Source organism: Ovis canadensis, chromosome 4 (assembly GCF_042477335.2).
Source record: "Ovis canadensis isolate MfBH-ARS-UI-01 breed Bighorn chromosome 4, ARS-UI_OviCan_v2, whole genome shotgun sequence".
NCBI classification, from domain to species: Eukaryota; Metazoa; Chordata; class Mammalia; order Artiodactyla; family Bovidae; genus Ovis; species Ovis canadensis.
In genome coordinates, this window is record NC_091248.1 from 59,774,888 (window position 1) to 59,788,140 (window position 13,253).

General features: G+C 39.0%; 1 protein-coding gene and 1 pseudogene across 1 annotated transcript in view; one reads left to right on the forward strand and one right to left on the reverse strand.

Annotated features, from left to right (window-relative positions):
* RELN (reelin) overlaps positions 1–13,253 on the reverse strand; it is a 538,096-nt gene that overhangs the window by 277,772 nt on the left and 247,071 nt on the right. The window contains exons 5-6 of the mRNA XM_069587839.1: positions 9,024–9,056; positions 5,914–5,992 (exon numbers count right to left, since the gene is read on the reverse strand). Coding sequence (XP_069443940.1) covers positions 5,914–5,992; positions 9,024–9,056 — 112 coding nt within the window. The remainder of the gene's footprint in view (positions 1–5,913; positions 5,993–9,023; positions 9,057–13,253) is intronic.
* LOC138439692 (large ribosomal subunit protein eL15-like) lies at positions 9,288–11,497 on the forward strand (annotated as a pseudogene).

Here is a 13,253-nt window from a genome sequence, read left to right on the forward strand (position 1 = left end):
TTTTAACTTTAGGGAGCTTATGTCTACTTTAGAGGTCTGACAGATTGTGGTCCACTGGAGAAGGGAATGTCAAACCACTTCAGTATTCTTGCCTTGAGAACCCCATGAACAGTATGAAAAGGCAAAATGATAGGATACTGAAAGAGGAACTCCCCAGGTCAGAAGGTGCCCAATATGCTACTGGAGGTCAGTGGAGAAATAACTCCAAAAAGAATGAAGGGATGGAGCCAAAGCAAAAACAATACCCAGCTGTGGATGTGACTGGTGATAGAAGCACAGTCTGATGCTGTAAAGAGCAATACTGCATAGGAACCTGGAATGTCAGGTCCATGAATCAAGGCAAATTGGAAGTGGTCAAACGAGAGATGGAAAGAGGGAACGTCGACATTCTAGGAATCAGAGAACTAAAATGGACTGGAACGGGTGAATTTAACTCAGATGACCATTATATCTACTACTGCGGGCAAGAATCCCTCAGAAGAAATGAAGTAGCCATCATGGTCAACAAAAGAGTCCAAAATGCAGTACTTGGATGCAATCTCAAAAACGACAGAATGATCTCTGTTCGTCTCCAAGGCAAACCATTCAATATCACAGTAATCCAAGTCTATGCCCCAACCAGTAATGCTGAAGAAGCTGAAGTTGAATGGTTCTATGAAGACCTACAAGACCTTTTAAAACTAACACCCAAAAAAGATGTCCTTTTCATTATAGGGGACTGGAATGCAAAGGTAGGAAGTCAAGAAACACCTGGAGTAATAGGCAAATTTGGCCTTGGAATACGGAATGAAGCAGGGCAAAGACTAATAGAGTTTTGCCAAGAAAATGCACTAGTCATAGCAAATACCCTCTTCCAACAACACAAGAGAAGACTCTACACATGGACATCACCAGATGGTCAACACCAAAATCAGATTGATTATATTCTTTGCAGCCAAAGATGGAGAAGCTCTATACAGTCAACTAAAACAAGACCAGGAGCTGACTGTGGCTCAGATCATGAACTCCTTATTACCAAATTCAGACTCAAATTGAAGAAAGCAGGGAAAACCGCTAGACCATTCAGGTATGACCTAAATCAAATCCCTTATGATTATACAGTGGAAGTGAGAAACAGATTTAAGGGACTAGATCTGATAGATACAGTGCCTGATGAACTATGGAATAAGGTTCGTGACACTGTACAGCAGACAGGGATCAAGACCATCCCCATGGAAGAGAAATGCAAAAAAGCAAAATGGCTGTCTGGGGAAGCCTTACAAATAGCTGTGAAAAGAAGAGAAGCAAAAAACAAAGGAGAAAAGGAAAGATATAAGTATCTGAATGCAGAGTTCCAAAGAATAGCAAGAAGAGATAAGAAAGCCTTCTTCAGCGATCAATGCAAAGAAATAGAGGAAAAGAACAGAATGGGAAAGACTAGAGATCTCTTCAAGAAAATTAGAGATACCAAGGGAACATTTCATGCAAAGTTGGGCTTGATAAAGGACAGAAATGGTATGGACCTAACAGAAGCAGAACATATTAAGAAGAGGTGGCAAGAATACACAGAAGAACTGTACAAAAAGGATCTTCACGACCCAGATAATCACGATGGTGTGATCACTCATCTAGAGCCAGACATCTTGGAATGTGAAGTCAAGTGGGCCTTAGAAAGCATAACTATGAACAAAGCTAGTGGAGGTGATGGCATTCCAGTTGTGCTATTTCAAATCCTGAAAGATGATGCTGTGAAAGTGCTGTACTCAATATGCCAGCAAATTTGGAAAACTTGGCATTGTCCACACGACTGGAAAAGGTCACTGTTCATTCCAATCCCAAAGAAAGGCAATGCCACAGAATGCTCAAACTACCGCACAATTACACTCATCTCACACGCTAGTAAAGTAATAATCAAAATTCTCTAAGCCAGGCTTCAGCAATACATGAACTGTGAACTTTCTGATGTTCAAGGTGGTTTTAGAAAAGACAGAGGAACCAGAGATCAAATTGTCAACATTTGCTGGATCATGGAAAAAGCAAGAGAGTTCTAGAAAAACATCTATTTCTGCTTTACTGACTATGCCAAAGCCTTTGACTGTGTGGATCATGACAAACTATAGAAAATTCTGAAAAAGATGGGAATACCCGACCACCTAACCTGCCTCTTGAGAAATCTGTATGCAGGTCAGGAAGCAACAGTTAGAACTGGACATGGAACAACAGACTCGTTCCTAATAGGAAAAGGAGTACATCAAGGCTGTATATTGTTACCCTGCTTATTTAACTTCTATGCAGAGTACATCATGAGAAACGCTGGGCTGGAAGAAGCACAGGCTGGAATCAAGATTGCCAGGAGAAATATCAATAACCTCAGATATGCAGATGACACCACCCTTATGGCAGAAAGTGAAGAGGAACTAAAAAGCCTCTTGATGAAAGTGAAAGAGGAGAGTGAAAAAGTTGGCTTAAAGCTCAACATTCAGAAAATGAAGATCATGGCATCTGGTCCCATCACTCCATGGGAAATAGAAGGAGAAACAGTGGAAACAGTGTCAGACACTATTTTTTGGGGCTCCAAAATCACTGCAGATGGTGACTGGAGCCATGAAATTAAAAGACGCTTCGTCCCCTTTTCCTCCTGCCCCCAATCTCTCCCAGCATCAAAGTCTTCTCAAATGAGTCAACTCTTCGCATGAGGTGGCCAAAGTACTGGAGTTTCAGCTTTAGTATCATTCCTTCCAAAGAAATCCCAGGGTTGATCTCCTTTAGAATGGACTGGTTGGATCTCCTTGCAGTCCAAGGGACTCTCAATAGTCTTCTCCAACACCACAGTTCAAAAGCAACAATTCGGCGTCTGCCTGCAATGCGGGAGACCTGGGTTCGATTCCTGGGTTGGGAAGATCCTCTGAAGAAGGAAATGGCAATCTACTCCAGCACTCTTGCCTGGAAAATCCCATGGACAGAGGAGCCTGATAGGCTACAGTCCATGGAGTTGCAAAGAGTCGGACATGACTAAGCGACTTCACTTTCACTTTCACTTTACTCCTTGGAAGAAAATTTATGAGCAACCTAGATAGCATATTCAAAAGCAGAGACATTACTTTGCTGACTAAGGTCTGTCTAGTCAAGGCTATGGTTTTTCCAGGAGTCATGTATGGATGTGAGAGTTGGACTGTGAAGAAGGCTGAGCGCTGAAGAAGAATTGATGCTTTTGAACTGTGGTGTTGGAGAAGACTCTTGAGAGTCCCCTGGATTGCAAGGAGATCCAACCAGTCCATTCTGAAGGAGATCAACCCTGGGATTTCTTTGGAAGGAATGATGCTAAAGCCGAAACTCCAGTACTTTGGCCACCTCATGCGAAGAGTTGACTTATTGGAGAAGACTTTGATGCTGGGAGGGATTGGGGGCAAGGGGAAAAGGGGACGAGTGACGATGAGATGGCTGGATGGCATCACCGACTCAATGGACGCAACTCTGAGTGAGCTCTGGGAGTTGGTGATGGACAGGGAGGCCTGGCGTGCTGTGATTCATGGGAACGCAAAGAGTCGGACACGACTGAACTGAACTGAACTGAATGTCTACTTTAAGGGGGGGTTAAAAATATTTGATACTCTTTGTTTCTCCCTTCTCTATAATTCTACTGTATTTTCATTAATATATATTTTATAATATAGATATATTTAATTTGAAGTCTGTTTTTGATCTGAATACAGTAAGGGAAGACTTGGGGGAATCATTTACATAAATTGAGTGAAGAATATTTTAATAGTAATGATTTGGGATCATTCTGAGCTCCTGGGAGGCAAGTAGACCAACATGCCAGTATACCATAGGAGGAAGAAAGAAAGGGAAGAGGAGGGAGGCAAAAAGATAGAGTAGGAGACAGAGAATAAGAGAGGGAAAGAAGGAACTGATTCATACTGAGCAGCAACAATACATTAGGAGATGTGCCAGACTTTTTCAGGTTCATCAAACTTTAAAATAATGGTGTTAGGCAAATACTTGGCTCACTTTTACTGACAAGAAATGTGGCTCAGAGAGGTAAAGCAAGCTTTGTACTATTCTCAGATACCCAGCTGGCAGGTAGCTAGCTTCAAAGTCCACCCAGACAGACCTGATTTCAGAACCTCTGCCACTTATGTTCAACAAAGCCATCTCTCAAATGATGAGAGCTTCCTAGGTTATTATTATTATTATTTAATCTTAGATTAGATGAAGGAGATTGTGGTCAATAAGGGATAAAGTAAAATTACTCTGAAGCATATTTGATAGAAGACAGAAGTGCATGGCTTTTTAAAGTTAATAAAAGGTTTTCTAAAACAGGAGGAAAAACCATAGGTTAAGTAAGTGGGACACAAAATCCATAACTTCGGTCAAGAAAGCATCTACCAGATCAGTCATGAAAACGGGTGAAGCAAAATCAATCATGTTTTATTGATTTCAAAAATAACAGAATTTAGACCACATAAAAGTCACATTTTGTATTTGTCAAGAAATTTCACTGAAGAAAATGAATTAGCTCGACACGAACTCACCTTGAAAGAAACAAATCATCTGGTAACATCTATATTAATGGGATATATAAAAGCCAAATGTGAGGAGAATGAGAGAATTTTTCTTGGGTAGAAGTGGTGCTTAAAAAGTTTTTGGCTTTTCCTTAATAAAGATTTTCAACTTATTTTAAGAAATTTATATTTAGAACATGTTCAGAGGTAAGTGAAATCTTTTTGATAAATTATCTCTTTAATGGTGTATGAATCATAAGACTTTATGTCTCTGTCTAGTCTGATTTTTTTGAATACTTATACTCTCTAAATCTATATTTCTTTCTAGAAAAGATGTAAGTTCCTGTTTGTATTTAAGCGTCAACACTCTCTAAACCTATATGTCATCTTCAATTCTCAGGTTAAAGACCACTTTCTCCAAGAAACTCTCACTAGAGTCAGCCTTTCTTTTCTAGAACTGTAGTATGTTATTTATAACCTTCTATTACACTCAAGGATTTCTATCCTGAATCATAAGATTTTTAAAAATGTGTTTTAAGTGTCTCCTCTATTGAACTATATGCTACTCAAAAGAAGGAACCACATTCCTTTTTAAGGTACTATATAATAATTATGGTTTGATACTTGTTGAACAGCGAAAATAAGGAAAAACAAATTAATGTCATATGCAGACATTTGAGGATGAATAGTTATTCTCTTTCTAGTCTTGAATATTGCTTGGGTTTTGATTACAACCTGATTACATTAGAGCTTCTAATTTATCCTGAACTCTTATTCATGTACACAAATCATTTAGTACCATAGAAAATAACATATTCAGATATTCTCTCAAATTATGTAGACTGACTATAGCTCTCAATGGATAGACTCATTTCTCCAAAGTCAGAAAAATACAACAAACTGCCAACAAATTCATGCAGGCATTTATGTATTCAACAAATTTCTAACGTATGCGTTTTGGTTAATTCTTTCTTTGCCCTCCAAAATCCCATAGGGTTGTCTCTAAACAGCTTTGGAAGGAAAGACTGGAGTATAAATGAGATATCCAATAACATAGACGTTATTTGGAAGTATGACTCAAATAATCTGTCAGTTCCAGATAAGTCATTTCCCTTCTTTCCTTTAACATAAATGCAATTATTAGGCATAATAAAGCACAATGTTTTCTATGTAAATAACTTGTACTACTGAAAAAAACTGACCAAACCCATGGCTTTGAGGGGTACCTAGATTTAGTTCTTAACGAAGTCAGGAAACAAACAATAGACATACTATAGGCGACATTAATCCCAGTTCCTTAGTTGAACAATTCTCATTGATAACTTAGAGCTAAAGGGCAATTTAATTTTATGTAACTACTCCAAGGAAGCATTTTTTTTTTTTTTTGCCTTTTATACAGACCAAAGTGAGGCATGATCCTTTAACTTACCATATGTTTGGATTCAATTCCTTTTGGTGGTAGGAGTCAAAGTCATCTCGTAGGATAATACTGTTACTATGAATTTCAGCTAAAGGAAGACAAAGATTTAGAAAATGGTTATACTAAACAATAGATTAAGCTATGCAAAAGAGTCAACATGCTACATTTATGATAAATAACAGTATTTTAAACTAAAACTGAAGTTTAAACAAGCAGCTAATTGCATTTGCTGCGCCCTTAAACTACTAAGTAAAAGAATAACTCTGCTGTTTAGAAGTCTGGAAACCAGAGCCCCCAAAGAGAACCCTAGTAAAATGTCACCCAGGTCACAGAGGTGGGAAGACCAAGGTTAGCACTAGCCTACATGGAGAGGTCACACAAGACTTGCCCCTCACAGCTCAACACATCCAGAATAAAGTCAGTGCCTAACTCACTTTAGAACATTGAAGGGAACAGAACATTGTGGCTATTTGTTGTCAGCTAACATTGCTGTTATTTACGAACCCATCTCCTCTTCTCTTTCTTACTACCCCTCTTGCCCTGACTTGCTTTTTCTCATTCCCTATATTCACTCATTTTTAAATTTAATGTGTTCCAAATCGTTAACACTTTCCCCTTCAGAGCTGCATAGGAGAAATTATCTACACAAGTAAGTAAAACTTCTAAATAAAGTCATGTTAGAAGTCAGGAGGAATGGCAGAAAACCATCCATAGTCTTAAATATATTATTGTTACACTTGAGAAGTTGTATTAAATACTGCTTTTTAAGCTATAGAAGAACTCAGATCATGCCAAGAGCAAAGAATATTTTCATGAACTGTAGAGTATGGGATATTTCCATTGAATAGAGGATGGACAAGTACAAACAATTTCATGGCCAACTACAATGTAAGTAGACTCATTTTTAAGGTTGTATGAGTAAAGATAATTATTTCTCCACAAATTGTAAAAAATGAATTTGGTGCTGAAAATCTTCTCATCTGATTCCCATGGTTTGCTTCGGGAATTTGTTTCAGCTAGTATAAATTCTCTGGGTCTATATAATTTTGTTTGGACTAGTTTGCACATGCTTTTTTAAAAAATGAAAATCATATAATCTGATTAATAAAACATAACCCCAAATTTTTATTTTTTCCAAAAGTGAAATTTTACCCTTTTGGGAGGTTCACTTGTATATAATTTATTGAACTGACTGAGGAATTAAATATCACCTCCAAATACCAGAAAGTTCACTTGCAAATTCTCTTTGGTAACAATGCCACCTGCAGGCACCCTCACCCTCTTTATACCAGGTATGCCAGTAGGCAAGCACATAACGAAGTCTGGAAAACCAGTGAATCAGCATGTATTGAGAGAAATGGCTGTTCAGACTCAAAGCCTTAGGCTCGACAACAGGGAGAATATGGATTTACACTGGAGAGAACACTGTGATGTCTTCTGTGCTTGGGAGTGATTTAATGATTCCTCTAAGTGATTAGATGCAGTGTCTGAAACGCCTACAGGGTACTGCTCTCTCAAATACCCACTATGGCTGAGATGCGGCTGGGCCACTGTGGGTCACCAGCCTGCCTCAGCTGCCAGAAGGCATGCTTCTAAGTGCTTGCGTTCATCTGCCAAAGAAGAGGAGCCCCAAGCTGTAGCATTACATAAAAGTAGAGCTTCTCAAGGCAGATTTTCCAAAGAGAAAAATAAATTAATTGGGTTTATAGGTTGAAAGAGAAAGCCCAAGAGACAAACACTGACCCATCTGTAAGTCCCACAGTGACAGACAGCTGAAAAGGCTGGAACCAGCTAGGATGATTTCTTTTCATTCTTATTAAATAGTGTGTGTAGGAAACTGCTTTTAAAATCAGTCTTCACTGTCATATATGAGGAATTTAACTCTTAAAGATCATTTGCTTTCCAGAAATTTTTTACAGAGTCATGGGTAAGCCTCTATGGTTATTTGTTCATGTATTGCCTTCTTTCCTAACATTATATATATATATATATATATATATATATATATATATATCCCTTATTATGCTTTAGAAATACAAATTCATCTAATCCTCATAACAACCAAAGGAGGTAGGTACTATCATTACTTCTGTTTTATAGGTGAGGAAACAGGCATAGAGAGATTAAGTAACTTGCCCAATATCACCATGCAAGCAAGTGGGAGAGGTGAGATAAATCCAGTTTATTTGGCTCCAGAATCCATACTATTAATACTGTACAATCTTGCCTCAAGAACTGTAGCCCACTAAATACATGTCAGAATGAAAAGATCATGAGAAAAATGAGAGGAGGCAACTTTACACGGTGCTATTAAACAAAGCATCCAGTTATTTAGACAATCTCATTTTAGTTTTTGAAGAAATGGCCAAATTATTTCTCTTTTTACAAGCCAGTGCTAGTTTAAGCCAATACTTTGGCCACCTGATGTGAATGGCCAACTCATTGGAAAAGACCCTGATGCCAGAAAAGATTGACGGCAGAAGGAGAAGATGAGACAGAAGATGCTGGAGAAGGCAGAAGGCAGATTGAAAGCAGAAGAAAATGCTGACAGAAGATGAGATGGTTGGATGGCATCACTGATTCGATAGACATGAACTTGGGCAAACTCTGGGAGATGGTGAGGGACAGGGAAGCCTGGTGTGCTGCAGTCCTTGTGGTTGTGAAGAGTCGAACACAACTTGGCAACTGAACAACAACACCACTAGTTTAAGCAGATATCTCAGGTCTGCTTTCACTCTCAGTTTATCTCAGTTCTTTCACACTCATAGCTCCTTGCCTATTGCCTCCATGCTCTACTATTTATGATGGGTAGAGGCTTAGGGGAAAATTCAGCATTAGAACCCTATGTCAAAAGATCAGATCCAACTGGATTCTAAGGATAAATGTAGCAACAGGCTCAAAAGTCCTTCCATTAGCCCAAACTGGACTTTTGGATCACCTCCTCAGTGAGGTCTTAGATTAAAGCATAATCTGGACTTGAGTCTGATTTCAGTGAATGATCAGAGAATCAGAGAGGGCAGAGAGTTTCCTCATCTCTGTATGCCCTGCTCACATGGCAAAGGAGTGAAACAAGTAGATCTGGCACTGAGGTCAGTGACACTGGAGTCTCAAATACTTACCTAAATGCGGGTGCACAGTGGCCTCTGTTGGAGCTGGACCAAGAGAGAAAAAGGGAAAGATGATTTATTAGCAGCAAAAGCAAAATCCATTAATAAACAATCACAAATATGGTTATAAAACTTAAGCCATACTAAACAAACAAAGAGCTGGACAGAACATTTTTAGAGGACTAAGAGGAAAATGTCAATTAACATCCTAAAATAAGATGTCCAACTCACTAGTTAGTTGTTATATTTAAAAGTTATGCATTATTCCTGCTTTCCGTCAGGCGGCAGCCATCAGGGTGAGCCGACATGGGCGCCTACAAGTACATCCAGGAGCTGTGGAGGAAGAAGCAGTCGGAGGTGATGCGCTTCCTGCTGCGGGTGCGCTGCTGGCAGTACCGCCAGCTCTCGGCGCTGCATGCGCCCCGCGCCCCACCCGGCCCGACAAGGCGCACAGGCTGGGCTACAAGGCCAAACAAGGCTATGTCATATACCGGATCCGTGTGCGCCGCGGGGGCCGCAAACGCCCAGTTCCTAACGGTGCCACCTACGGCAAGCCTGTGCACTATGGTGTCAACCAGCTCAAGTTCGCTCGAAGCCTGCAGGCGGTTGCGGAGGAGCGCGCTGGCCGCCACTGTGTGGCCCTGAGGGTCCTGAATTCCTACTGGGTTGGTGAAGATTCTACGTACAAATTCTTTGAGGTTATCCTCATTGATCCATTCCATAAAGCTATCAGCAGAATCCCTGACACCCAGTGGATCACCAGACCAGTTCACAAGCACCGGGAGATGTGGGGGCTGACGTCCGCGGGCAGAAAGAGCCGCGGCCTGGGCAAGGGCCACAAGTTCCACCACACTATTGGTGGCTCTCGCCGAGCAGCGTGGAGAAGGCACAATACTCTCCAGCTCCACCACTACCGCTAATACACGTGATGTCTGTAAAGTTCTTACCTAATAAACAATTCAGGACGTTCTTGTCTGCTTAAAAGTGTTTTTTAATTTGTTTGTAAAACTAGTTGTCTGCAGATTGCTTCATTGAATGCATTGTCAAATTATGAAAGTTAAAGTGCAATAATGTTTGAGACTTATTGAAGTTACTTACACATATAAAGTGTATATGAAGTGATGGTGTATCTTGTTTTTAATAAGGGAAATGCCTTTGTTTTTGCTTTATTAGGGAGTTGTGTCTGTGTTTAAAATACTGTTTGGTACAATAGGTGTAAAATTGTGTAAAAGAGGAGTGCAGAAACTTAACCCTGTAGATTTGTTGATGCATGTGGTGAGACCTGCGGCTTTATTGGGGTGATGCAATGCTCTGCAGTTTTACGGAGTTTGGCAGGGACAACATTTTCAGTTGGGTTTTCACTGGCAATGTGAAGGGTGTCCTGATCCTTTCTCGTGATCATATGCAGAAAACTAACGAAATTTTTGACTAGGGCCCACTTTTAGGCTTAATCTAATACTACATTTGTGTAACTGCTGCTTCGGAAAAGCAAGTAATCCCACCATTATTAAGAGAATTGAATAGACCTGTTGCAAGAGGGTTCTGACGAATCAAATCCTGGTTTACCTAAATTAAATTGCCTTGGCCTCCCATGGTACCACTGAAGTTCATATAAAGCTCCTGGTTCAGGCTTTGGGATCTGTAGAATACGGAACTTTGTGCAAAATGGTCGTATTTACACTGGTGTCAATTAAAACTGATGGAAATTGAACATTAGATAAATGTGTGTGTGTGTAGGGGGGGTGCTAATTAGCCCTAAGGTTTGTAAGGTAGTGATGTTAGGATTGGGAGCTTGGTGTTCATCAGATCCCTTTCAAGTGTAAGACGACAGGAAAAGCTTGGATCAAAAAGTTAAAATGTTTTCTCTGAAGTATTAGTTTGTGACCATCATGAACTCTAAGCCACATTAGGGGATGGGGAAAATAGGGGTGGTTATATTTTAAAGTGTCATTGCTAAGTGTAATCTATTCTTTAGGGTCAAGTCACTCCATTCTTAAAAGGCTATTGAGAAAACTCATCGTTGGTGTCAGTGCAAGTTCAGCTGGCCTCCAACTTCATGTTGTCTACAGTTCCCATCCCTGCTGAAACCAGCCTCACAGTTCCAGACTTGCTGGGCCACCAGCTGTGGTTGCCCTTACCACCTCATTCTGCTTGTTCCATCACGTCTTCCTGTAGACTAGGCTTCTGTTTCCCAGGGTGGATTTGAGTGTAAGAAATACAGAAGAGGAATTACCCCAATTCTTGGCTGGCTATCTTCATAAATAGTTTGATTTTGAAATTTAATCGCTGGTTTTCTTGAACCAATTTTTTTTCTTCAAGGGTCTTTAAAAAGGCCCACTTAAGTGATTTCCAGAAGACAGGCTTGCAAAACCTTTTAAGACCCAAATTCGTTCCAACTCAAAAAAATCTTAAACCATATTATTTTGTGTGTAGAGGTTGTTCAACTACATAATAACAGAATAAATGTCTATTAAACAAAAAAAAAAGTTATGCATTATTCCTAAAGTGAAAAGTAGAACTCCTTACATACCGGATAGTTATTTATCATACAAGTTTAGTCAGGTATTCCTTGAAACTTACAATACGAATGTAACATGAGCATCCATTACATACCATGGGCCATTCTGGGTGTGGGGTAGTATAGGGACAAAAAGCACTCTCCTTGCTCTCAAAAAGCTTACCATCTGGTAGAGATAAGTACAGTATAGTGTAATAAGTGCTATGGGATAGTGTTCAGAGGTCATAGGGTGAGAAGGGCACAAACGGAGGATACTAATTCTAGGCTGCCCAGGAGAAGACAGTGGTCAGGAGAGGCTGCTGAGTTGTGAAAGACTAGCAGGAGGAGGACAGGTTGGGGTAGGAGAGGGAAGAGGTGTTTCTTTCTGGAGTGAAAGTGAAATGGCACTGAGAAGTAGGAGAGAATGGTCTTTTGGAACAACCACAACTATTTCAGCATGACATGAACAAAGTTTCAGAGCAGGGGGTAGTAAGGTGAAGTTGGGAAGACTGGAAGGCCAATATTATGAAACTGAATGCTAAGGAGTTTGGATTTTACTATGAAAGCATGATGATTTCCTGAACATTTATCAGCAAAGGAGTATCTGTTCAAATATGCATTTTAAGAATGGGCACTCTGGTAAGAGTTAGGAAATAAGGGATACTGGCCAACTGACACTTTGGTGATTTTTTTTTTTCTCAGTGGACTCCTAAATCTAGGAAGAAATGTTGCCAATTCACTTATCTAAAAATTAGAACCATAACAGATATTTTAACATCTTTTAAATTCATTAAAGAAGAAATTTAGCTAGGTATTAAAAAAATTAGTTTATATCACAATTATCAGTGCTTCAGTTATGTTAGATGAACAATCCACACAGTTAAGTTTGCAGTTTGTAATTCAAACTAGAGGTGTTTGTCTTACTGCATCCAAAGTATTATGTATGTTGAACATGTTTGTTCTCAATTTTCAACACAGATTCAATGGGAAGTGTCATAGATACAATTGTTAGTATATACATGCAAATGTTCTGAATCATCACTAGTTTACAGAATTCAAAAGAAAATAAAGAAAAATTTAATGATTTTGCATTTTATTCCAATGGTTATTGGTCAAGTCCGAGAAGAGTTTTACAAGGATTCACTGAACTATCAACTCTAAGATGTTTTTGAAACAAAGGAATAACTGCCAATTATCCAATAACCAATGATAAAAACATGGCACATGGATACATCTTCCCTCACCAATATCACACTGTATATGACTGTACTGAATTTGAAACTTCAAGGATAGTCAGTTTACTTATAAAGTAGCTGGAAAAGTTAAGATTATTCATGTTGAAACTGAAACTTCTAACATACAAATAAACAATAATTTTACATATTTCCCTAATATGATCAATATGAAAATTTTAATTGCAACTGGCAATTTTATAAAATGTCTGCAAAAAAGCTGAAGAATTTCTTGTTGATACTGATAATCTTGCTTTTCAATTTATGCAGTATCCTTGTGAATCTCATGTTAATAATACTAGGCTGACACAAGAGTAAGTGAATTTACTTAGACAGAGATAGTTTTCAAACTCGTATGTTTCTGCATCAAAGTTAAATCAGCTCTTCTTTAAAAAAATGGATAAATTTTGTCAAGTTGGATGTGGCTATTACAGAAAATTTTTTTTATATATTTGACTCAGTTATTGGAATATTTATAAGTAGGTATGGAACACTTGGATATGGAAATCTAGT